Below are 27074 nucleotides of genomic sequence, written 5' to 3'. Positions count from 1 at the left end.
TATTCTTTATTTTGAAACAGGATCTCACTAAGTTGCAAAGGGCCTCACTAAGTAGCTGAGGCTGTCCGTGAACCGTGATCCTCTAGTCTCAGCCTCCCGAATGCTGGGATTACAAGCATGCATCACCACGACAGGCTTCAAATGTGTTTCTTTTTTAGTCATTTGTGCTGCTTTAACAAAATACCTGAAACTGGCTAATTTATAAACAACAAATATTTATATCCTCACATTCTGGAGGCTAGGAAGTGCAAGCTCAAGGTGACACTGAATGAATGGTGTCTGGCCCATTCATGTATGGTGCCATCTCAGTGTCCTCATGTGCAGAGGGACAGAAAGAGACAGGGGAGGTAATGCCTGTGTCCTCTCATGGCCAAGAGCATGAATGGCCTGGCTCACTTCCTCAAGTCTTTTTTTTTTTTTTGTCCATGGAAGCTTTTATTGTACACATTTCACATCCCTAGAAAAAGAATCCCAGAATTTTCCCTCCTGTGTATGTTTCCATCTTGCTTCCTCGTGGTCCATGATGCCAGCTGAGGTGGTCAGCACAATGAAACCAGACTGACGGGATGGGAGCAGATTATTCTGCCATTTTTCTAGGTCTTTGAGCTGCACATCAAATCTGGGGCTGATCGTGCCACACTTGTTTAACCTACCTGTGAGGTTCACAGTTTTCCCAGCTCTGTGGTCATCAGTGATTTCAGATTCACCAATGTAACAATGCTTCATCATCACAGTTAGAAACTGGACAGTGACTTTGGAACACAGCCTAATCAGGACCTGGCATTTGCCTTTCTTCTCAGCATTGTTGATGCTCTTGAGAGCATCAGCCAGGACATTCATGGCACCATTATGGAGGCACAGAAAGATGGCGGACAGAGCCTCAAGCCTTTTTTTTTTTTTTTTTTTTTTTTTTTTTTGGTGGTACTGGGGTGGAACCCAGAGGCTTTCTACCTCCAGGTTATACTCCCAGACCTATTTTATATTTTATTTGCAAACAGGGTCTCACTAAGTTGCTGAGAGCCTCACTAAGTAGCTGAGGCTGGCTTCGAACCCGTGCGATCCTCCTGTCTCAGCCTCCCAAGCACGGGGATTACAAGCGTGCGCCACCACGCCCGGCTTAAGAGCCTCAAGTCTTATAAGGCTGTTTATCCCACCTGTGAAGGCATCGCCCTCATAAATTAATCACTTCCCAAAAGGCACTAACCTCTTTTTTCTTTCTTCTTTTTTCTTTTTTGAAATATCCAGGATGGAGCCCAGGGCCTCATAAGTATTAGACCAGTGCTCTACCACTAAGCTACATTCTCATCCCAACCCTAACATCTTAACATGGTAATAATGGGATTTTGTTTCAACATGAGATTTAGAGAGGACACATTCAACTGTAGCAGTTTCCATGTTGCTTATTTTATATATATGTTCTCAGGAGGAAGGATAAGTGTCCTTCCACTATATTCATCTGTCAGATATTCCTGAAAGCTTAGTAAGACCCTCAACAATTTAGAGACCCTGATTCAAAATAAAAAATAAGCCAGGTGTGGTGGCACATGCTTATCCCAGCATTCAAGAGGCTGAGATGGGAGGCTCGTGGTTTGCAGACAGCCTCAGCTACTTAGGCTCTCTGCAACTTAATGAGATCCTGTTTCAAAATAAAGAATAAAAAAATAGGGCAGGGGGTGTAGCTCAGAGATCAAATGCCCCTGGGTTCCATCCCCAGACTCACTAAATAAATAAATGAATAAATAAATAAATACGAGCATAGTAAGCCAGGCATGTTGGCACATGCTTGTAATCCTAGCATTTGGGAGGCTAAGACTAGAGGATTGCAGTTCACTAACAGTCTCAGTTGCTTAGCGAGGCCCTTTGCAACTCAGTGAGACCCTGTTTCAAAAATAAAAAGACTAGCCGGGCGTGGTGGCGCACGCTTGTAATCCCCTCACTTGGGAGGCTGAGACGGGATCACACAGGTTCTTCGCCAGTGTCAGCTACTGAGTGAGGCTCTCAGCAACTTACTGAGACCCTGTTTCAAAAAATATAAAGTGGGTCTGGGAGTATAGCCCAGAAGTAGCCTCTGGGTTCCATCCCCAGTACCACCAAAAAAATAAAGAAAAAGATAAAAATAAAAAGACTAAAAAATAGGGCTAGGGTCAGACATGGTGGCCCATGTTTGTAATCCCAGTGCTTGGGAGGCTGAGACAGGAGGATCACACAGGTTCGAAGCCAGCCTCAGCTACTTAGTGAGGCTCTCAGCAACTTAGTGAGACCCTGTTTCCAAATAAAATATAAAATAGGTCTGGAAGTATAGCCCAGAGGTAGGAAAGCCCCTGGGTTCCACCTCCAGTATCACCAAAAAAGAAAATAGGGCTGGGGGCGTTGCTCAGAGGTAGAATGCCCCTGGGGTTTGTCCCCAGTTCTGCAAAAAAAAAAAAAAAAGACGAGCATGGTAGTACACACCTGTAATACCAATACTTGGGAAGTTGGAACAGGAAGGAGGTTGTCAGCCTTGAGACCAGCCCCAGCAGCTTAGGCCTCAGCAGTCTAGTGAGGCACCCTGTTTCACTGTAAAAATGGGCTAAGGAGCCGGCATGGAGACCCATACCTGTAATTTCAGTATTTAAGAGGTTGAGACAGGAGGATAACAAGTTGGTGGCCAATTTCACCAATTTAGAGAAGCCCTCTGCAACTTAGCAAAACTCTATTTCAAAATAAAAAATAAAGCCAAATGTGGTGGTGTATGCTTGTAATCCCAGCATTTGGGAGACTGAGACAGGAGGATCCAGGTGTGTGACCAGCCTCAGCTACTTAGTTCCTTCGCAACTCAGTGAGACCCTGTTTCAAAATAAAGAATAAAAAATAGGGCTGGGGATGTTGCTTGGAGGTACAATACCCCTGGGTTCCATCCCCAGTACCGATAGATAGATAGATAGATAGATAGATAGATAGATAGATGATAGATAAAATAGAGCTTGGTGTCAAGCTCGGTAGAACACCCTTGGTTCTATCCCCAATACTACAAAAAAGAAAAAAAAATCTGAAAGCACTTTCTTTTTTTCTTCTAGATATCTGTATTATGCCACTTAGCTGCAGCTTCAGGTGCGCAAAACAGTGGGGAATCTAAGGGTTTTTTGTTTGGACTCCAATAATTTGAATGTTTTAGTTGGTAACATCATTAAAACTAGGCTGTGAATTGGGCATGGTGGCACATACCTGTAGTCCTAGGAGGTTCTAATCCTTGGGAGGTTGAGTCAAGAGGATCATGGATTCAAGAACAGCCTCAACAAGTAGTGAGACTCATCAACCTAGCAACCTGTTTTAAAATAAAATAAAGTAGGGCTGAAGGTATAGCTTGGTAGTAAAATACCCAAGTTCAATCCCCAGTAACAGACACACACACGGAAAAAAAAAAAAAGGCTTTATTGCGGCAGACTGGCTCAATCGGAATGGCCGTGAGTCCACTCGAGATCGATTTATCTCAGAAAAGATGGGCAAGGATTCGGGTGCCGTTCTGCAGCCACTTATCTGCAGCGATTCTTTCCCCTCTATGAAATAAATTTCTTTAAGCTCCTATTCACGGCGCTTCGGGAAAGAATCTGACATGGACAAAAGCTTCTTGAGCAATTGACACTTTATTACAAGAACCCAGAAAATTTATATCCTTCACCAGTGAGATTAATAGTAAGAAAAAAGAGAGGAGTGCAATCACTGGGAAACAATAGTGAATGACATGTAAACAAAGTAGAAAAAAACTAGTCCAGCATTCAAGAGATTAGCTCAGAATCTTCTCCAGATCTCACGGCAGATCCAGCTGCCCTTGCAGACAGGCAGTTCCAAAGGGCAAATTCCAGAAGATACAGGCATGCCCAGAGCTTGGAGAATAGGCCTCTCATGGAATCTTCTTTAACTTTTTTGGAACTTCCCATCTCTAGGGCTTAGTCCATATGGCAGGCATGGGGAGATGTGGCGATCCAGGTGGATGTGATGGAAGTCTCCCAGGTGTCGTCCGCCTTGCCTTTTAAAGTCTGAAAGCTAGCCGGGCGTGGTGGTGCACGCTTGTAATCCCCGCGCTTGGGAGGCAGAGACAGGAGGATCGCGCAGGTTCGAAGCCAGGTGCGTGCGCTGGCTTAAGAGACCCTCTTTCCAAATAAAAATACAAAATAGGTGTCTGGGAGTGGAGCCCGGAGGTAGAAGGGCTTCCAGGAACCCCAGTACCACCAAAAAAATAAATAAATAAAAAAATGAAGTCTGAAAGCTTAAGCAAACTCACAACACAATTTGGCAGATAAACGCCAAAAAATACCATGAAGTTTTTAGATTTAGTTGTCAGATGTACTTCCTTAGCTGCAGAGCACTTTTTCTCAACCGATAGGCTTATTAGAAGCCTATTCATAAGCCATATTCCTATCATAGACCCTTTGCAATATTCTTTTCTTACCACGTGGCGCCTCCCTGTCTCAGGCAGCGCTCATACTGGGTGTAAAGGTCAAGAATCTTCCTAGCCATCAGCTCTATTGTATTGGGCAGTATTAGCTGCTCATAAACTAGGTTGCTTTGATGTCACACCCAACGTTTGTCTTCTCTGTATCTAGGCCGGATCACAAAGAGAGGGGTAAACAGAGGCACCAGGTTGCCTCCCCCTTAAGGTTTTTGTTGTAAGTTAATGATTAGAATGAAGGTCAGAGATAGAGGGGAAGTCTGCATTTTGTAATTGCTGTTACTGGAATGCTGCCACTGCATCTGAATTCTAACTAGATTTTATTACCATTTGAACAAAGCCGAGGACGTTTAGAGGCATAGACAAATTACCAGAAAGTTTATTTTCGACGGACTAGTTTCTCTCACAGCCCTGATCTTACATCACCGGAGCAATTCGTGTGGAAAGTTAAAAGAATCATTACCAAAAGAATAATAGTTATGAAAGAATATCTAAGAGTGGGGGAGTACTTTGGCCAGAGACAACACTCTCTTTCTCAGGGCTTTGCTCACGTTGAGGACCAGCCAATTAACTCCGTGAGAGACCATCACAGATGCCGAGAAGAAGCAAGTGGTCTTGGCACTTTATGCTTTTCATCTTCTTTCCTTTTTCTTTGCAGGCATTGATAGAGACCATGTTTGCCAGTAAAGCCCCTGTGGAAGAATCCTTTCTTTATGCTAAGGTAAGCCTTAGAGTATGGGATGGTCTTCTGCAAAATTAGAAGCTAATATAAAGTAGTCTTTTGACTTGCAGTTGGCACACATCAGGCTTTTCTGGTGTTGACATGTTTTTGGAAAGGATTTGATTCTCAAATGTTAGTGATTTACTAAATAAGTCTAAAACATGCAGTGCCAGGCTTGGTGGCATAAACTTGTAATCCCAGTGCTTGGGAGGCTGAGAGAGGAGGATCTCACAGGTTGGAAGCCAGCCTCAGAGCCGGGCGTGGTGGCGCACACTTGTAATCCCAGCATTTGGGAGGCTGAGACCTGGAGGATCACGGTTCGCAGACAGCCTCAGCTACTTAGTGAGGCCCTCTGCAACTCAGTGAGACCCAGTTTCAAAATAAAGCATAAGGTGAGGCGTGGTGGCGCACGCTTGTAATCCCCACGCTTGGGAGGCAGAGACAGGAGGATCGCGCAGGTTCGAAGCCAGCCGCACACGCTGGCTTAGGAGAGCCTGTTTCCAAATAAAAATGTAAAAATAGGTCTGAATTGTAGCCCAGACATAGAATGGCTTCCAGGAACCCCAGTACCACCAAAAACAAACAAACAAAAAAAAAAGAAAGAAAGAAAGAATAAAAAATAGGGCAGGGGGTGTAGCTCAGAGGTCAAATGTCCCTGGGTTCCATCACCAGATACCCCCCCCCAAAAAAAAGCCAGCCTCAGCTACTTAGTGAGACCCTGTTAGGTCTGGGAGTATAGCCCAGAGGTAGAAAAGCCCCTGGGTTCCACCCTTAGTACCACACACAAAAAATAAAAAAATAAAAATAAAACAGTCAGTGCTGCAATTTAAGGAAGAAATTTGCAAAGTAGAACAGATGAATAGGGAAAGACTTAACAGTGTAAGATGATGAGAAAAACAGTGTTTCAGTAAATGTAAATTAAGAAGGGTCATAATGTGTGGTAATGTGTGGGTAACAGCAGCACCAGTCTTCAACTCTGTCTAGAGTATAGGGAAATTGGCTGCTAGCTTAGTGATGCCTGTCTATAATCCCAGTACTTGGGAGTTGAAACAGAAGATCACAGATTCACAGACAGCCTCAGCTACTTAGCAAGACTCTCAGCAACCTAGCAAGACCCTGTTTCAAAAAAATAAAAAATAAAAAGGAGTGTGGTGGTGCACACTTGGAATCTCAGTACTTGGGAGACTGAGACAGGAGGATTGTAGTTTGGCAGCCAACCTCAGCAATAGGCAGTCAGCACTTGAAGACCCTGTTTCCAAATAAAAAATAAAATGGGTCTGGGGGTGTACCTTGAAGGTAGAATGCCCCGTCATTGAATCCTCAACACCACAAAAAATAAATAAATAAATAGTACTACACACACACACACACACACACACACACACACACACACACACACATATATACACACACACACACACACACAGAGCATAGTAAAACTGTCAGAATTTACAGTTTTCACAGCATCCTTTTTCACTTGCCCAGAGCATTTAGGTCAGTAGCTATTTCAAAGGTTAAAATTAGTAACTTAGAGCTATTATAAATGTCAGCCATAGTAGGACGTGATGGCGCACACTTGTAATCCCTGCGCTTGGGAGACTGAGACAGGAGGTAGCACAGGTTCAAAGCCAGCCTCAGCAACTTAGTGAGGCTCTCAGCAGCTTAGTGAGATCCTGTTTCCAAATAAAATATAAAATAGGTCTGGGAGTATAGCTCAGAGTTAGAAAGCTCTGGGCTCCACCCCCAGTACAAATAAATAAATAAATAAATAAATAAATAAATAAATAAATAAATGAATGTATAAATGTCATCCATATTTTGTTTATCTAAGACTGTGTAGTAACCTTACATGATTGTGTCTCTGCCTCAGCCTTCTTCATAGGTTTTCTCTGTCCTTCAGTTGATTTGAAAGTCATAGGAAATTTAGAGAACACTCAAGAAAGAACAGATTTAATAATAAGATTGAATAATAGAAGCCAGGCGTGGTGGCACATGCTTGTAATCCCAGCATTTGGGAGGCTAAGACCAGAGTATCGCAATTCGCGGACAGCCTCAGCTACTTAATGAGGCCCTCTGCAACTCAGTGAGACCCAGTTTCAAATTAAAGAATAAAAAAATAGGGCAGGAGGTATAGCTTGGACATCAAATGCCCCTAGGTTTCACCCCAAGACCCGCAAAAAAAAAAAAAAAAAAAAAAAGATTGAATAACAGGATTGGTGGGAGTAAAATTATATTTAGAATAAATTATAGCATCTGAAATACAAATAAAAGGAATTACTAGAATTAAGACATAAAAATTTTGGTTAAGTAGCCAGGAGTGGTGGCACACGATTGTAATATCAGCACTTGGAAGGCGGAGACAGGAGTATCTCAGGTTCCAGGACAGCCTTAGCAATTAGTGAGAGTCTCATCAACCTAGCAAGACCTTGCATCCAAATAAAAACTAAAATCGGGCCAGAGTATAGCTCAAAGGTAGAATGCCTCTGGGTTCAATCTCCAGTACCATACACACAAAAATAAAAAGTTTGGTTAAATGTGATTACTAGTTTTCTAATAGTGATTTACAATAATAAGTGTTGGTTGGAGGTATGGGCTTTTGATATCTGGGGCTGGGGCAATCATATGTCATTATTTTTGCAGTTTGAATTTGAATGCCGGGCTCGTGGTGCAGACATCTTAGCGTATCCACCTGTGGTTGCTGGTGGAAATCGGTCAAACACTTTGCACTATGTGAAGAATAATCAACTCATTAAGGTACATAAAAATGTTCAGTGCTGTTCCCACAAGGTCGAGGTGCCCCAGTTGAAAAGTCATTAACTAACCGGGCGTGGTAGCTTACCCTTGTAATCCCAGTATTTGGGAGGCTCAGACAGGAGGATTCTGGTTCGCAGCCAGCCTCGGCTACTTAGTGAGGCCCTTGCAACTCAGTGAGACCCTGTTTCAAAATAATAAATTAAAAAAAAAATAGCCCTGAGGGCATAGGTCGGAGGTAGAATGCCCCTGGGTTCCATCCCCAAAACCGCAAAAAAAAGTCATTAAATAACCAAGTATGGTGGTACACAATTGTAATCCCAGTACATGGGAGACCGGGACAGGAGGATCGCAGGTTTGAAGCTAGCCTCAGCAACCTGGTAAGGCTCTCAGCAACCTAGTGAGACCCTATTTCAAAATAAGGAGTAAAGTCAGTCTGGGGGTATAGTCCAGACCCATGGGTCTCATCCTCATCCTCATTACTACAAAATGAGAGAGAGAGGGAGAGGAAGAGGGAAAGAGAGAAAGAGAAAGAGAAAGGAGGAAGGGAAGTGCCAGGCGTCGAGGCGCATGATTATAATCCTAGTACTTGGGACACTTGAGACAAGAGGATCTCAGTTTTAGGACAGCCTCAGCTACTTAGTGAGGTCCTCTGCAACTTAGTGAGATCTTATTTCAAAATAAAAAGAGGAAAAAATAGAGCTGTGAGTATAGCCCTGGATTCCATCCCCAGTTCCACAAAGTAATAATAATAATTGACTGCCAGTCATGATGGCTCAGGCTTATAATCCCAATATTTGGGAGTCTGGGACAGGATGATCCTGGGTTGAGGCCAGCCTCAGCAATTTAGTGATATCCTGTTTCAAAATAAAAAAATAAGCTGGGTTGGTGGTGACGCAAGCTTATAATCCCAGCATTTGGGAGGCTGAGACCGGAGGATTGTGGTTCGCAGACCGCCTCAGCTACTTAGTGAAGCCCTCTGCAACAAGATTTAAAAAAAAAAAAAAATGGGCAGGGGTGCTCAGAAGTCGAATGCCCCTGGGTTCCATCCCCAGACCTGCCAAAATAAATAAGTAAAAGCCTAGTGTAGCCGGGCGTGGTGGCGCACGCTTATAATCCCCAGGTTCGAAGCCAGCCTCAGCTACTGAGTAAGGCTCTCAGCAACTTAGCGAGACCCTGTTTCCAAATAAAGTATAAAAAAGGTGTGGGAGTGTAGCCCGGAGGTAGAAAGCCTCTGGGTTCCACCCCTAGTTCTACCAAAAAAAATAAAATAAAATAGGGTGCCGGGCGTGGTGGCGCACGCTTGTAATCCCCAGGCTTGGGAGGTGGAGACAGGAGGATCGCACAGGTTAAAGCCACCCTCGCTGGCTTAAGAGACCCCGTTTCCAAATAAAAATATAAAATATGTCTGGGAGTGTAGCACAGAGAAGGGTTTCCAGGAACCCAGTACCACAAAAAAAAATAAAATAAAATAGGGCTGGGTGTGGTGGCGCACGATTGTAATCCCCGCGCTTAGGAGGTGGAGACAGGAGGATCATGCAGGTTCAAAGTCAGCCTCGCTGGCTCAAGAGACCCTTTTTCCAAATTTAAAAAAATATAAAATAGGTCTGGGAGTGTAGCCCAGAGGTAAAGGGTTTCCAGGAACCCAGTACCTCCAAAATAAATTAATAAATAAAATAAAATAGGACAGCTGGGCGAGGTGGTGCACGCTTGTAATCCCAGCGCTTGGGAAGCTGAGACAGGAGGATTGCACAGGTTCGAAGCCAGCCTCAGCTACTTAGTGAGGCTCTCAGCAACTTAGTAAGACTCTGTTTCCAAATAAGTATATAATAGGTCTGGGAGTATAGCTCAGGTAGAAAAGCCCCTGGGTTTCAGAGATAGAATGCCCCTGGGTTCAATCCCTGGTGCCACACACACAAAAAAAAAAAAAAAAAAAAAAAAAAAAAAAAAAACGCCAGATGTGGTAGGACATACATACTTGTAATCTCAGCATTTGGGAGGCTGAGACAGTAGGATTGCAGTTCGAGGACAACCTCAACTACTTAGTGAGGCCCTCTGCAACTCAGTGAGACCCTGTTTCAAAATAAAAGAATAAAAAATAGGGATAGGGGTGTAGCTCAGAGGTAGAATGCCCCTGGGTTCCATCCCCAGTAATGAAACAAACAAACAAACAAACAAAAACACTCTGTCTTCAAGGGTATGAGTAGAACATAACAAATAGTAAGTTAACAGGTGTGGTGGCGCACGCTTGTAATCCCAGCATTTGGGAGGCTGAGACAGGAGGATCACAGTTCAGACAGCCTCAGCTACTTAGTGAGACCCTCTGCAATTCAGTGAGACCAGGTTTCAAAATAAAAAGAATAAAAAATAGGGCAGGGGGTATAGCCCGGAGGTTGAATGCCCCTGGGTTACATCCCCAGATCCACCAAAAAAAAATGAATTTAGTGCGTGGTGGCGCACACTTGTAATCCCCACGCTTGGGAGGCTGAGACAGGAGGATCACGCAGGTTTGAAGCCAGCCTCAACTACTTAGTGAGGCTCTCAGCAACTTAAGTGAGACCCTGTTTCCAAATAAAATATAAAATGGGTCTGGGAGTATAGCTTGGAGGTAGAAAGCCTCTGGGTTCCACCTCCAGTACCACCAAAAAAAATAAAAGAAAAAATATAGATCTGGGGGTGTGGCTCAGAGGTAGAATGCCCCTGGGTTCTGTTTCCAGTACCACAAAAAAAAAAAAAGAAAGTAAACAACATACTTTTGTTTAGAAGAAACACTCTAAGATTGTGAGATCACCTACTGAGCCCTTTCTTTGTTCTAGGATGGGGAAATGGTACTTCTGGATGGAGGTTGTGAGTCTTCCTGCTATGTGAGTGACATCACCCGTACCTGGCCTGTCAACGGCAGGTAGGGCTTCTACAGAATAACATGCCTTGCTGCTTGTTAGGGGGATGAGTTGATACAAAGATATAGGTGGAAGCCAGATGTGGTGGTGCACACTTATAATCCCAGTACCGAGGAGGCTGAGACAGGAGGATCACAGGTTTATGGCCGGCTTCAGCTACTTAGTGAGGTCCTCTGCAACTCAGTGGGACCCTCTTTCAAAATAAAGAATAAAAACTAGGTCAGGGGATATAGCTCAGAGGTCAAATAACCCTGGGTTCCATCCCCAGACCCCCGCCCAAAAAAAAAAAAAAGAACAAGAGAAAAAAGAAGCTCGGAATGGTGGTACACACATGTAATCCCAGCTTTTGGGAGGCTGAGACCAGAGGTTCGTGGTTAGTGAAGCTATCCACAACTCAGTGAGACCTTGTTTCGATATAAAGAATAAAAGCTGAGCGTGGTGGCGCACACTTGTAATCCCCGTGCTTGGGAGGCTGAGACAGGAAGATCACACAATTTCGAAGCCAGCCTCACCTACTTAGTGAGGCTCTCAGCAACTTAGTGAGATCCTGTTTCCAAATAAAATATAAAATAGTGCTGGGAGTATAGTCCAGAGGTAGAAAGCCCCTGGATTCTACCCCCAGTACCACAAAAATAAAAAATAGGGCAGGGGGTGTAGCTTAGAGGTAAAATGCCCCTGGGTTCCATCCCCAGTACCGCAAAAAAAAAAAAAAAAGAAAGAAGGAAAGAAGGGAAGAAAGAAAGAGAGAGAGAGAGAGAGAGAGAGAGAGAGAGAGAGAGAGAGAGAGAAAAGAAATTGCTATGTGGGAAAAAAAGAAGTATGTGTAAACAGACATAGTATTTGGGTCATGGTAGAATAGCTTGGCTGGATTAAACCTCCAAAGAAAATAATTATAAAATCTGGACAGCCAGGCATATTGACACACACCTGTAATTCCAACTTTGGAGGCTGAGGCAGGAAGATCACAAGTTGGAGGACATCCTGGACAACGTAGTGTCACCCAAAATTTTAAAAAGTTCTAGGGAGCTGGGCACAATGGCACAGACTTGTAATCCTAATACTCGGGAGGCTGATATAGGATTGCAGGGTTCTCAGCTAGCCTCAGCTACTTCATGAGGCTCTCCATAATGTAGTGAGACCCTGTTTCAAAATAAAAAAAGCGAGGCGTGGTGGCGCACGCTTGTAATCCTCGCACTTGGGAGGCTGAGACAGGAGGATCGCATGAGTTCAAAGCCAGCCTCAGCTACTTAGTGAGGCTCTCAGCAACTTAGTGAGACCCTGTTTCCAAATAAAATATAAAAAAGGTCTGAGAATATAGCCCGGAGGTAGAAAGCCTCTGGGTTCCACCCCCAGTACAACCAAAATAAATAAATAAATAAATAAATAATAAAAATAAAGCCAGGCATGGTGGTGCATGCTTGTAATCTCAGCATTTGGAAGGCTGAGACAGGAGGATTGTGGTTCTCGGACAGCCTCAGCTACTCCTTAGTGAGGGCCTTTGCAACTCAATGAGACCCTGTTTCAAAATAAAGAATAAGAGCCAGGCGTGGTGGCGCACGCTTGTAATCCCAGCATTCTCAGGAGGCTGAGACCTGGAGGATCACGGTTCGTGGACAGCCTCAGCTACATAGTGAGGCCCACTGCAAATCAGTGAGACCCGGTTTCAAAATAAAGAATAAAAAATAGGGCAGGGGGTGTAGCTCGGAGATAGAATGCCCCTGGGTTCCATCCCCAGACCCGCAAAAACAAAAAAAAAATTAATTAAAAAAAATAATAAAGAATAAGCAGGGTGTGGTGGCCCACGCTTGTAATCCCTGCGCTTGGGAGGCGGAGACAGGAGGATCACGCAGGTTCGAAGCCAGCCACGCTGGCTTAAGAGACCCTGTTTAAAAAAAAAAAAAGTATATAATAGGTCTGGGAGTATAACTCAGAAGTAGAAGGGTTTCCAGGAACCCCAGTACCACCAAAAAAAAAAAAAGTAAATAAAGAATAAAATATAGGGCTGGGGGTGTAGCTCAGAGGTAGAATGCTCCTGGGTTCCATCCCAGTACCACAAAAAATAAATAAAAATAAATGAAATAAAAAATAAGCCAGGAGTGGTGGTGCACGCTTGTAATCCCAGCATTTGGGAGGCTGAGACCAGAGGATCACGATTCGCAGACAGTCTCAGCTACTTAGCCAGGCCCTCTGCAACCCAGTGAGACCCGGTTTCAAAATAAAGAATAAAAAATTGGACTTCCGGGAAGATGGCGACCGAGAAAAGCGGGGCTTAAGAGCCCCGCTAACAACCAGTCTCCATTACCACAAAACCAGCGCCTTTCATAGCCAGAAAACACCATCACCAGAAAAACAAAAAAACCACCAGGCTCCAGAGAGAAAGCGGACTGAGAACAGAGCTCAGGGCCACAGAGGAGACACACGCGCCCGAGGACGCGGCAGCAGCGCCATACTGCCGGCGGCAGTGGCGAACTCAATGGACGGCTACAGCAAGCCGAGGTGAGCCGCTGCGGAACAGCCAGGCGGGATCTTTCGGCGCAGAGAGCATTTAAAGCTCCCAGTGACCGAGCTCAGCACACGCTGCAGGGATTCAGAGTGGAAATCAAAACCAGAGAAGAAGAAAAAATACGCCAGCCTCACGGCCGAGGGCGTGGCAGCGGCGCCATATTGTTACCGGCGGCGGCAGCAGCAGTGAATTCAATGAGTCCAGTACAGCTACATCTGCGTACTCAAGAACAGTGAGTCAAATTGCGGGCCACAGAGGAGAAATCCCAGTACTGTACCTCCTGGGACTGGACCCAGTGAGGGAGTGGTGGTGGCAGAGATATCACACCATAGGAGAACGTGCAACCTGGCACCCCCCATAGTTTAAAGCAGCCTCTATCGACTCCCTGGGTCGGAGACTCTGTGATACAACCCAGTAAAGGAGTAGTGGGGTCTGAGATAATACAGACTCGAGATCCAGAGCACCTTAAGTGAAGCCATAGTGACCCAAGGGAAGAACCCAGAGAAGGCACAAATCTCCGAAATCATGGGAAAGAGGAATAACACTGGAGTAATGAATATGCACAACCCCACAACATCAGAACCCGATAAAACAGAAAATCAGAGATTTCTAGAAGATCAAATCAGGAAAATAACTGTAGAAATAATAGAGGTGCTTCGAAAAGAACTCAGAGAGAGCCAAAAAGAGATAAAGGATGCAATTAATGAAGTAAAGGCCTCAATTCAAAGCACAAACAACCGATTAGACCACATGGAGAACAGAATCTCGCTCTTAGAAGATGAGCAATCCAAAAATGAACGCATAGTTTCTAATCTAGAAAAAAATATCCGACAGCAGGACTCTGACATTGAAGAAATATGGGCCCTTCTTAAGATAGCTAACCTAAGAATAATTGGAATAGAGGAGGGAAAAGAAAGTGAAACCAAAGGGATCAACAATCTCTTCAAGGAAGTAATAGCAGAAAATTTTCCAAATATAGAGCAAGAGGTTGATACACAGATCCAGGAAACTTATAGAACTCCCTTTAGACAGGATCGGAGAAGAGGATCCCCACGCCACATAATTGTCAAAATGACCAATGTGGAAGCCAAGCAGAGAATCTTAAAGGCAACAAAAACAAAGGGCCAAGTGACATTCAGAGGCAAACCAATTAAAATCACTCCAGACTTCCCAAACCAAGTCATGAGAGCCAGAAGGGCTTGGAGTAACATATTCCAAACTCTGAAAGAAAACAACTTCCAGCCAAAAATTTCCTACCCAGCAAAACTTTCTATCAAATTAGATGGAGAAATAAGAAGCTTCCACGACAAACAGAAACTGAAGGAATTTATGTCTTCAAAACCAGCGCTAGAGAAAATACTCAAAGAGATTAACTACAAAGAAGAAATAGAGAAACAAGATTTTCCATCCAACAGACAACTAAGATTGGTTATCTGTGGAGATTCATTATTTATGGAGTTTGTATATTCTTCTGTTGCCTGTGCCATTGAAATCATATCCAAGAAATCACTGCCAATTTCAATGTGGTGAGGTTTTATGACCCAGATTTTCTTCTAAAAGTTTATAGTCTTAAGATTTATATTTAGGTCTTTTATCTATTTTGAGTTAATATTTGTATATGGTGTTAGGTAAGGGTCCAATTTTATTCTTTTTCATGTAATTATTATTTTTCAACAATATTTAGTCAAAAGATTATTATTCCTCCACCAAATGTTTGTGGAAACCTTATCAAAAATAACTTGACAATATAGGGAAGAATTTAGCTCTAGGCTTTTATTTAACTCCAATGGTTTATATATCTGCCTTTAGAACAGTACTACACTGTTTCAATTATTGTAGCTTTATATGGTTTGAAATCAGAAAATATATATCTTCTAGCTTTGTTCTTTTTCAAGATCGTTTTGGGTATCTAGAATTCATATTCCATATTAGGATAGATTTTTTTCTGAAAAATAAATATATAAATATATGATAGTTTCACCTAAAAAAACAGAAAAAAATATGCTCTGGTAAGAAAGAAAGCAAAAAGAAATATTGAAATGTTATCTTTAAATCATCAAAAGCTTGGTATCAGACAAATGAAACTGTTATGTGAGATTATCATTTTTAATTTTGGATAAATTGCTATAATACTAGATGTCAACCACTAAGCCAAGCATGGGAAGGAGGGATGGGGAGAGAATAGGGTGGGGATCGGGTGGGGGCTGACTGGGCGATGTGTGCATGTATGTCTACAAAAGTTTGTATCCCACTATGATGTATGAATACAGTGCACCAATAAAATAAAATTTAAAAAATAATAAATTTTAAAAAAAAAGAATAAAAAATTGGGCAGGGGGTGTAGCTCAGAGATAGAATGCTCCTGGGTTCCATCCCCAGACCCGCAAAAAAATAAAAAAGTAAAAAATAAATAAAAAATAAAAATTAAGGCCAGGTGTGGTGATGCATACTTGTAATTCCCAGTATTTGGGAGGCTGAGAAAGGAGGACCACAGGTTCAAAGCCAATCTCAGCAGCTTCGATCTCCGAGCTACACTCCCTGCCCTTTTTTTTTTTTTTTTTTTTTTTGGTGGTACTGGGGGTGGAACCCAGAGTCTTTCTACCTCCAGGCTATACTCCCAGACCCATTTTATATTTTATTTGGAAACAGGGTCTCACTAAGTTGCTGAGAGCCTCACTAAGTAGCTGAGGCTGGCTTTGAACTCATGCGATCCTCCTGTCTCAGCCTCCCAAGCGCGGGGATTACAAGCGTGCCCCACCATGCCCGGCTCCCTGCCCTATTTTTTATTCTTTATTTTGAAACAGGGTCTAAATTGCAGAGGGCCTCACTAAGTAGCTGAGGCAACTGCAATCCTTCTATCTCAGCCTTCCGAATGCTGCAATTACAAGTGTGCGCCACCATGCCCGGCTTCTATTTTATACTTTATTTGGAAACAGGGTCTCACTAAGTTGCTGAGAGATTCTACAAAGTAGCTGAGGCTGGCTTCGAACCTGTGTGATCCTCCTATCTCAGCCTCCCAATCTCTGGGATTATAAGTGTTTGCCACCACACCCAGCTGCCCTCAGGAACTTAATTAAACTCTCTTTCAAAATAGAAAATAAAATTTTACTGTGGTTGTAGATCAGAGGAAGAATACGCTGGGTTCAATCCCCAGTACCACACACAAAAAGAGAAAGCATGGTAGAAATCTCAGAGGTAGATTGCCTATGGGTTCTATCTCTAGTTCCACCAGAAAAAAACAAAAAAGAAAGAAAGAAACAAGGTCTCACTAGGTTGCTGTTTTATTTTTTATTTTAAAACAGGGTCTTGCTAGGTTGATGGAAGTCTCACTATTTGCTTGAGGCTGTCCTCAAACTTGTGATCCTCCTGTCTAGACTTCCAGGTACTGCGATTACAAGTGTGCATGACCATACCTGGCTGCCTGGCTTTTTTTTAAATTTCAAACAGCTCTAATTTGCTGAGGTTGTCCTTGAACCTAGGATCCTCCTATCTCAGCCCCAGATTACTGGGATTACAGGCATGCACCACCACACACAGCTACAAATTTTCATAAACAATGCCACAGCAGCAGCCTGAGGTTTGTGTAATCAAACAGAGGCAAACTTCTTGAAATACCAGTTATTCTGAACTCGATTTCTTTGGATTTCCTGCCCACAGGTTCACTGCAGCACAGGCAGAACTCTATGAAGCTGTTCTAGAGATCCAGAGAGCTTGTCTGGCCCTCTGCTCCCCTGGGACAAGCCTGGAGAACATCTACAGCATGATGCTGACCCTGATAGGACAGAAGCTTAAAGATCTGGGGATCATGAGGAACAGCAAAGAAAACAGTGCTTTCAAGGTACTCACTTCTCCTGACCTCACTTCTCAAGATGCCAGCAAGCAGCCCACCTCTCACCCTCTCTAAAGCTAATTAGATTTATAAATGGCCTTTGTGGGACCAGGCCCCATGACACATGCCTACACCCTCAGCAACTCAGGTGGCTGAGGCAGGAGGATCACAAGTTTTAGGACAGCCTGGTATCTCAAAATAAAAATAAGGACTAGGAATGTAACTCAGTGGTAGGGCACTTGGCTAGCATGCACAAGGCCCTGTGTTAAATCCCCACTACCACAAGAGAAGGAGAGGAAGAAATGGTCTTTGTAATTAAAAGAAGCCAATACTTATTCCTTCCAGAAGATGGCAGCACATCCCAATGCATGGCCTAGTGCATAACCAGCTCAGTATTCAGAAAACAAAATGAAGTCCGGTGTACACAGGGTGTGACCTGGAGGCCAAAGGGGAAGGTTCTTGTTCCTTCAATAACATTGTTGAGACTTAAACAATATACCCAAAGGCCACATCTTTTAATAAATTGAATCTGAACCCAAAACACAATAAAAATGTAAAATTTAAGCTTTAAGATTAAAATGCTAGCCGGGCATTTTAATCTTAAAGTGCAGGCTTGTAATCCCAGCATTTGGGAGGCTAAGACTACAGGATCTGGGTTTGAAAACAGCCTCAGCTACTTAGTGAGGCCCTTTGCAACTCAGTGAGACCCTGTTTCAAAAAATAAATTTTAAAAAATAGGGCTGGGGAGCCGGGCGTGGTGGCACACGCTTGTAATCCCAGCATTTGGGAGGCTGAGATGGGAGGATCGGGATTTGTGGACAGCCTCAGCTACTTTAGTGAGGCCCTCTGCAACTTAGTGAGACCCTGTTTCAAAAAATAATAAGCCAGGTGTGGTGGCGCATGCTTGTAATCTCTGCATTTGAGAGGCGGAGACAGGAGGATTGAGCAAGTTCGAAGCCAGCCTCTCTGGCTTAAGAGACCCTGTTTCCAAATAAAAAATATATAAAATAGGTCTGGGACTGTAGCCCAGAGGCAGAAGGGTTCCATCCCCAGTACCACCTAAAAAATAAGAAGGAAAAAAAGAAAGAATAAAAAATAGGGCAGGGGGTGTAGCTTGGAGGTCAAATGCCTCTGGGTTCTATCCCCAGACCTGCAAAAGAAAAAAATAATAATAATAGGGCTGGGGATGTAGCACAGAGGTAGAATGCCTTGGGTTCCATCCCCGTTACACAAAATAAAATAAAATAAAAAATAGCATTAAATTAAAATGTTAACCGGCTACCTACCTGTAATGCCCCAGGACTTGGCTTAGACAAGGGATCCCAAATTCAAGGACAGCCTCAGCAACTTAGTGAGTCCCTCTGCACTTTAGGGAGACCTTGTTCCAAAATAAAAAAATAAAATAGCACTGAGGTGTAGTTCAGAAGTAGAATGACCCTGGATTGTAACTCTAGTACCACACACATACAAAAAATAAAATTAAGATGCTTGGTGACCCAGGCATTGTGGAGCAAGCTTATAATCCCAGCATTCAGGAGGCTGAGACCAAAGGATCGCGGTTTGTGGAAAGCCTCAGCTACTTAGTGAGGCCCTCCGCAATTTAGTGAGACCCTGTTTCAAAAATAAAGAATAGCTGGGTGTGATGGCACAAGCTTGTAATCCCAGCGTTCGGGAGGCTGAGACCAGAGGATCGCGGTTCACAGACAGCCTCATCTACTTAGTGAGGTCCTCTGCAACTCAGTGAGACCTGGCTTCAAAATAAAGAATAAAAAATAGGGCTGGGGCTATAGCTCATAGGTCAAATGCCCCTGGGTTCTATCCCCAGACCTGCAAAAAAAAAAAAAAAGAATGGGATGTGGTCCATATGTAGAGTTCTTGTGTAGCATGCAAAAGGCCCTGCATTTTCCTGTTGCTTAGGCCAACTAACCTTTTTTTTTTTTTTTTTTTAAAGGTACTGAGAATGGAACCCTAGGGCATTCTACCTCCGAACTACATCTCCAGCCCTATTTATTCTTTTTTTTTTTTTTTCCCAGACCTGGGGATGGGAACCAGGAGCATTCCACCTCTGAGCTACACTCCCAGCCCTATTTTTGAAACAGGGTCTCACTGAGTTGCAGAGGGCCTCACTAAGTAGCTACGGCTTCCGTGAAATGCAACCCTCCTGTCTCAGCCTCCCAAATGCTGAGATTTCAAGCGTGTGCCACCACACCCCCTTCAATAAATCTTTAGTTTTTAGAAATATCCAACATGGAGCCAGGTGTAGTGGCATACCCTTAGCCCAAGGACAGGTTAAGCACAAGTGGCAGAACAGGGAAGGTATAAATACATACCTCAGGCTGCATGTGGTGGCACACACCTGTAATCCCAGTACTTGGGAGGCTGAGACAGGAGGATCACGGGTTCCTGCCCAGCCTCATCAATTTAGTAAGGCTCTCAGCAACATAGACCCTGTTTCAAAACATAATATAAAATAGGGCTGAAGGTGCAGCTCAGAGGTGGAATGCCCATGGTTCAATTCCCAGTACCACAAAAAAAAAAAAAAAAAAAAAAAACCTCACTGATTTCTACATGCCTTATTTTAATTTAAGAGGTCCTTGCTCAGCCAGGCATGGTGGTACACGCCTGTAAACTCAGTACTTAGGAGGCTGAGACAGGAGGATTACAAGTTCTAGGAAAACCTCAGCAAGTAGTAAGACTCGTGAACCTAGCAAAACCCTATTTTGAAATTTAAAAATAAACTTGTCAGGGAGCAGTATTCTGAGATTTAAAAGTTGTAAAGGGCCAGGCATGGTGGCACATGCTTGTAATCCCAGCATTTTGGAGGCTGAGATAGGAAGATCCGGGTTCGTGGATAGCCTCAGCTATTTAGGCCCTTTGCAACTCAGTGAGACCATGTTTCAATATAAAAAATAAGAAATAGGCTGGGGGTGCAGCTCAAGGGTAGAATGCCCCTGAGTTCCATCCCCAGTAGCACCAAAAATAAATAAATAAGTAAAAACAAACTATCCAGGCATGGTGGCACACGCTGTAATCCCAGCATTCGGGAGACTGACACAAGAGGATCGCAGTTCATGGACAGCCTCAGCTACTTAGTGAGGTCCTTTGCAACTCAGTGAGATCCTGTTTCAAAATAAAAAATTATAGCCAGGTGTGGTGGCGCATACTTATAATCCCAGCACTTGGAAGGCTGAGACGAGAGGTTCGCACAGGTTCAAAGCCAGCCTCAGCTACTTAATGAGGCTCTCAGCAGCTTAGTGAAACCCTGTTTCCAAATGCAATATAAAATAGGTCGGGTATAGCCTGGAAGTACAGACCCCTGGGTTCCATCCCCAGGACCAAAAAAATAAAAAATTATTTTTAATTTTTTTTTTGTAGTATTGGGGGTAGAACCCAGGGGCTTTTCTACCTCTGGGCTATACTCCAAGACCTATTTTATACTTTATTTGGAAGCGAAGTCTCACTAAGTTGCTGAGAGCCTCACTAAGTAGCTGAGTTAAGAAAATTAAAAATAAACTAAAAGCCCGGTGTGGTCATACGCACTTATAATCCTAGTATTTGGGAGGCTGTGAAAAAGAAACAGGTTTGAGGACAGCCTCAGCAATTTAGTGAGACTCTCAGCAACCTAGTGAGACCCTATTTCCAAATAAATAAAATTGAAGCCAGGCATGGTGGCTCACACTTGTTATCTCAGCATTCAGGAGGCTGAGACAGGAGGATTGTGGTTCACGGCCAACCTCAGCTACTTAGTGAGGCCCTTTGCAACTCAGTGAGACCCTGTTTTAAAATAACAAATAAAATATAGGGTGGGAGGCCGGGCATGGTGGCACATGCTTGTAATCCCAGCATTTGGGAGGCTGAAACAGGAGGATTGTGGTTCACAGAACCTCAGCTACTACTTAGTGAGGCTCTTTGCAACTCAGTGAGACCTTGTTTCAAAATTAAAGAATAAAAAATAGAGCTGGGCGTGGTGGCGCACGCTTGTAATCCATGCACTTTTGAGACAAAGACAGGAGGATCATGCAGGTTCTAAGCCAGCCTCACTGGCTTAAGAGACCCTGTTTCCAAATAAAAATATAAAATAGGTCTGGGAGTATAGCCCAGAGGTAGAAGGGTTCCATCCCCAGTACCACCAAAGAAGAAAAAAAGAATAAAAAATAGGGCTGGGGGTGTAACTCAGAGGTAGAATGCCCCTGGGTTCCATCTCCAGTACCATAAAATAAATAAATAAATAAATAAACTAACTAACTAAAATAGGGCTGGGAATGTGGAGGTCAGATATCTCTTATTTCAATCCCCAGTACTGCCAAAAAAAAAAAAAATGAGGTCCTTGCTCTAATAAAACTGTGCTATCTTTCCCAGGCTGCTCGAAAATACTGCCCTCACCACGTTGGCCACTACCTTGGAATGGATGTCCACGACACTCCAGACATACCCCGCTCCCTGCCTCTGCAACCTGGTATGGTGGTCACCGTGGAGCCAGGTAAGGAGAGGGCTAGCTACTCTGACCCCTCTGGACACTTAATACTGTGAGGCTTGCATTGTTTGTTTTTACCTGAACTGACATAAGTAAATTAAAAAAGATACCCAGTTGTGGTGGCACATGCCTTTGAGGCCAGTACTTGGGAGTTTGAGACAGGAGGATCACAGGTTTACAGTCAGCCTCAGCTACTTAATTAGGCCCTCTGCAACTTAGTAAGACCCTGTTTCAAAATAAAAATAAAAATAGGACTGGGCATCATGTCCCACACTTGTAATCTCAGTACTTGGAGGGCTGAGACAGGAGGATTGCAAGTTCATGGCCAGCCTCAGCTACTTATTAAGGCCTTCTGCAACTTATAACTTGTTTCAAAATAAAGAATAAAAAATAGGGCTGGGGTATGGCTTAGAGGTAGAATGTCCCTGAGTTCAATCCCCAGTACTCACCCCCCAAAAAAAAGTTAGAAGAGAAGAAAAAAATCTCCAGTGTAGAAGGTGACTTTATAGATAGAAAGATAGATAGATAGATTTTTTTTTTTTTTTTTGGTGGTACTGGGGATAGAACCCAGGGGCTCTTTTACCTCAGGGCTATACTCCCAGACCTATTTTATACTTTATTTTGAAACAGGGTCTCACTAAGTTGCTGAGAGCCTCGCTAAGTAGCTGAGGCTGGCTTCAAACCTGTGCGATCCTCCTGTCTCAGCCTCCCAAGCGCTGGGATTACAAGCATGCACCCCACCACACCCGGCTCAAGGTGACTTTATTTTAGATTTATCTTTAGCTTTCTTATTTAACATCACACAATTTTTTTAATTTGACTCCTCCAATAAACAACAGATGGTGAATACTTTCTATAAGTAGATATTAAGAAATCTTTTTTTAATCCTGCCTTGCCAGGGGCAATTTATACAAGTCTCTAGTTAGTAGTAGGGGGCAGCTCAAGCTTTTAGAGCCCAATGCTTGTGGGCAGAGACACGCAGTTGCTCTGTGTTCAGACGCAGCCCCCCTCAGGCTCCAACGGGCTCTCCTACTCCTTGGGATCCAGCTCCTTCCTCAGAAGCTTCAGGAAATGCTGACAGTCAAATAGGTCCCCTGACAGGAGTGGTGTTGGGTGTCAGGCAGAATGCAGAAGATAAGCGGTGGCCTTGGATGTTATGAGAATTTGTTCTAATTTAAATTGTTTGTTTTTGCCGGGCAGGGTGGCACACGCTTGTAATCCCAGCATTTGGGAGGCTGAGACCGGAGGATCGCAGTTCGCAGCCAGCCTCAGCTAATTAGTGAGACCCTCCGCAACTTAGTGAGACCCTGTTTCAAAATAAAGAATTTAAAAAAAAAAGATAGGGCAGGGCGTGTAGCTCAGAGGTCGAATGCCCCTGGGTTCCATCCCCAGACCTGCAAAAAAAAATTGTTTGTTTTGTGGTACTGAGAATTGAGCCGAGGGGCATTCTATCTCTGAGCTGCTATACTCCAAGCCTTTTTTTTTTTCGTGGTACTGGGGTTCCTGGAAGCCCTTCTACCTCCAGGCTACACTCCCAGACCTATTTTATACTTTTTTATATTTGGAAGCCAGCATGGCTGGCTTCGAACCTGCGCGATCCTTCTGTCTCCTCCCAAGTGCAGGGATTACAAGCGTGTGCCACCATGCCTGGCACTCCAAGCCTTTTTTATTTTTTATTTTGAAACAGGGTCTCTCTAGATTACTGAAAGCTGTGCTAAATTGCTGAGGCTGGTCTTGAACCTACAATCGTTTTATCTTTATTTTAACAAAATGCTCTTTTTCCATGGACTAATAGGCAGAGAAAGAATACACTTATGTAATCTGCTGGTTCCCAACATATATAGACATATATTCATAAACTTAAAAACTTTAGTAGTCTGCTTGTCGTTGCATGGAGCCTGTATACTAATATACATAATGACGTTAATAATAATTCTACTAATGATAGCCAACATTATTGACCATTATGTTCCAGGCTTTGTTACATATATTACCTCATTGAATCCTCACAACTATGTTAGACTGGCCCCTTTATGATCCAGGTACAGACGAGGGGACTAGAACACAGTCACATGCCCCAGATCACCCAGTTACCATCCTTGCTGAACGGTGTGCTCTTCTCTCTACTTCTCAGGCATTTATATTCCAGAAGACGACAGAGATGCTCCAGAGAAGTTTCGAGGTCTTGGTGTACGAATTGAGGATGATGTAGTAGTAACTCAAGACTCACCTCTCATCCTTTCTGCAGATTGTCCCAAAGAGATAAGTGACATTGAACAGATCTGCAGCAGGTCCTCTTGACTCCCATCAGAGCTTGATGCAGCTCTGGTTCCAGAAGGGTGTGCCAGCATCCCTGCACAGGTGCACTCTGAGCCTCTGTACATTATGCACCTGTTCCACTTGGAAGTGGAGCAGCTGTGTGAATATATGCACTCATGAACTGTGAACGTCTGCTTTTGAAGTATATGCAAATCTGGAAAAAATGAAATTTGGAATGGTTTGTTACTGCTGCTTTAGTAACATTAATTTCATGGAATTAATTATCTAAAGCCAGGCGTGGTGGCGCACACTTGTAATCCTACATTTGGGAGACTGAGACAGGAGGATCTCGATTCATGAACAGCTTCAGCTACTTAGTGAGACCCTTTGCAACTCAGTGAAACCCTGTTTCAAAATAGAGTAGCTGGGTGTGGTGGCGCACGCTTGTAATCCCTGCTTGAGAGGCTGAGACAGGAGGATCGCGCAGGTTTGAAGCCAGCCTCAGCTACTTAGTGAGGCTCTCAGCAACGTAGTGAGACCCTGTTTCCAAAATAAAAAAATATAAAATAGGTCTGGGAATATAGCCCAAAGGTAGAAAGCCTCTGGGATCTACCCCCAGTACCAACAAAAAATAAATAAATAAAAAATAAAGAAAGAATAGAGCCGAGTGTGGTGGCTCACACTTGTAATCCCAGCACTTGGGAGGCTGAGACAGGAGGATTGCACAGGTTTGAAACCAGCCTCAGCTACTGAGTGAGGCTCTCAGCAACTTAGACCCTGTTTCTAAATAAAGTATAAAATAGGTCTGGGAGTATAGCCCGTAGGTAGAAAAGCCCTTGGGTTCCACCTCCAGTACCACAAAAAAATAAAATTAAAAAATAAAGAAAAAAAATAGGGCTGGGGGTATAGCTTAGAGGTAGAATGTCCCTGGGTTTTATCCCCAGTACCACAAAAAAAAAAAAAAAAAAAAAAAAAAGATTTAATGATCCAAGCAAGCTTAATTTTTTTTTTATTTATTTATTTATTTATTTATTTTTTTTTAGTCTTTTTAATTTTGAAACAGGGTCTCACTGAGTTGCAAAGGGCCTCACTAAGTAGCTGAGGCTGTCCACAAACCACAATCCTCCAGTCTCAGTCTCCTGAATGCTGGGATTACAAGCGTGTTCTGCTACAAGTTTAATTTTTAAACATAAAGGAAGAACTTGGTTATGTATGTTTATTCATTTCATCATTCTAGTTCCCTTTTTTTTTTTTTTTTTCCCCAATACTGGAGATTGAAACCAGGGGCATTTTACCTCTGAGCTTCAGCCTTATTTTTATTCTTTATTTGGAAACGTGGTCTCACTAAGTTGAAGAGGGCCTCACTAAATATCCGAGGCTGTCCGCGAACCTGCAACCTCCTGTCTCAGCCTCCCAAGTATGAGTTTATGAGTATGAGATTATGAGTGTGTGCCACCAGGCCCACTTAGTTCACACTTTGAACACATAGAAAGTGCTCTTCTCTTTAGGTCCTTCCCTTTCTGTACTTTCACTGAGAAAATTCACATACTATCATAAGATTGTAAGTATTGAGCTAATCACTAAGTCTCTGCCTTTGCTTAAAGGCACCCATGAGTGATTTGGAATAGCCATTACCTACCTTCTTTTTTTGTGTGTGTGGTACTGGGGATTAAACCCAGAGACATTCTACCTTCGAGCTATACCCCCAACCCTAATTTTCTTTTTTTTTTTTTTTCTTTCTTTGTTTTTTAAATTTTGAAACAGGGTCTCATTAAGTTCCAGAGGGCCTCACTAAGTACCTGAGGCTAGCCGTGTACCTGCAATCCTCCTGTCTCAGTCTCCCAAGTACTGGAATTTCAAGCTTGTGTCACCCCACCCAACTCATGCCTGCCTTTCTTAACTCCTATTCCAGATTCTGTGTATCCAGTGTAGCCACAGGAGCCTTTCCATTCAGTCAGACTTCTACTGACCAAAATACCTTTGAGTCTTTTGTGTTTTGGTATGGTACTGGGGACTGAAATTAAAACCCACAGGCATTCTACCTCTGAGCTATATCCCCAGTACAATTTTATTTCTTATTTAAAAACAGGGTCTAGCTGGGCGTGGTGGTACACAATTGTAATCCCAGCATTTGGGAGGCTGAGATCAGAGGATCATGGTTCACAGACAGCCTCAGCTATTTAGGCCCTTTGCAACTCAGTGAGACCCTGTTTCAAAATAAAGAATTAAAAAGGGGGGCAGGGATGAGGGTGTGGCTCAGAGATAGAATGTCCCTAGGTTCCATCCCCAGTGCCGCAAAAATAAATAAATAAATAATTGGGCTGGGTGTAGCTTGAAGGTAGAATGTTCCTGGGTTCCATCCCAGTACCACCAAAAAAAAGGGGGGGGGGGCTGAAGGTGTAGCTCAGAGGTATAATGCCCCTGGTTTCCATTCCCAGCACCGCTAATTAATTAATTAACAAACAAGCAAACAAACTTAGGCTCTCTGCAACTTAGTGAGACCTTGTTTCAAAATAAAAGAGAGACTGGGGTATAGCTCAGAGGTAGAATGCCCATGGGTTCCATCCCTAGTACCACCCCCCAAAAAAAGGATTAGGGGTATAGCTTGGAGATAGATCACCTTGGGTTCAATCCCCAGCACAAAATTTTGTTTGTTTTGTTGTTTGTGCTGGGGGTTTGAACACAGAGGTACACCCCCAGCTTTTATTTTATTTTTTATTTAGAAGCAAGGACTCTAAGTTGCTCAGTTTGGCTTTGAACCTGTGATCTTCCCATCTCAACCTTCCAAAGTACTAGGATTACAAAAATGCACAACCACGCCTAGCTCTTTTTTCTTTCTTTTTTTTTTTTTTTTCCAGTACTGAGGGTGGAACCCAGGGACATTCTACCTCTGAGCTACATCCCCCAGCCCTATTTTTTTTTTTTATATTACTGATTTACAATACTTTTATGACATTTTCTTTTTTTTTTTTTTCTTTTTTTCTTTTTTTTCTTTTTTGCGGGTCTGGGGATGGAACCCAGGGGCATTCGACCTCCGAGCTACACCCCCTGCCCTATTTTATTTTTTATTCTTTATTTTGAAACCGGGTCTCACTGAGTTGCAGAGGGCCTCACTAAGTAGCTGAGGCTGTCTGCGAACCGCGATCCTCCAGGTCTCAGCTTCTTGAATGCTGGGATTACAAGCATGCGCCACCATGCCCGGATAATG

At 43.3% G+C, this 27074-nt stretch overlaps 1 protein-coding gene and 1 pseudogene across 2 annotated transcripts in view; one reads left to right on the top strand and one right to left on the bottom strand.

Annotated features, from left to right (window-relative positions):
• Positions 1-23908, top strand: part of XPNPEP3 (X-prolyl aminopeptidase 3) — a gene marked incomplete at its 3' end in the record, with an annotated part of 64892 nt that extends 40984 nt beyond the window's left edge. Inside the window, exons 5-10 of the mRNA XM_080705288.1 lie at positions 5088-5150; positions 7791-7904; positions 10718-10803; positions 16962-17142; positions 21493-21613; positions 23742-23908. Coding sequence (XP_080561414.1) covers positions 5088-5150; positions 7791-7904; positions 10718-10803; positions 16962-17142; positions 21493-21613; positions 23742-23908 — 732 coding nt within the window. The remainder of the gene's footprint in view (positions 1-5087; positions 5151-7790; positions 7905-10717; positions 10804-16961; positions 17143-21492; positions 21614-23741) is intronic.
• Positions 458-866, bottom strand: LOC308269839 (small ribosomal subunit protein uS8-like; annotated as a pseudogene). The gene has a single exon. The product of its transcript is annotated as a small ribosomal subunit protein uS8-like (transcript).
• Positions 23909-27074: the final 3166 nt, after the last annotated feature.

The sequence above is a fragment of the Muscardinus avellanarius genome (assembly GCF_963383645.1).
Source record: "Muscardinus avellanarius genome assembly, chromosome: 11".
NCBI lineage: Eukaryota > Metazoa > Chordata > Mammalia > Rodentia > Gliridae > Muscardinus > Muscardinus avellanarius.
Note: the sequence above shows the minus strand (reverse complement) of the source record. Positions and strands in the feature narration are given on the sequence as shown.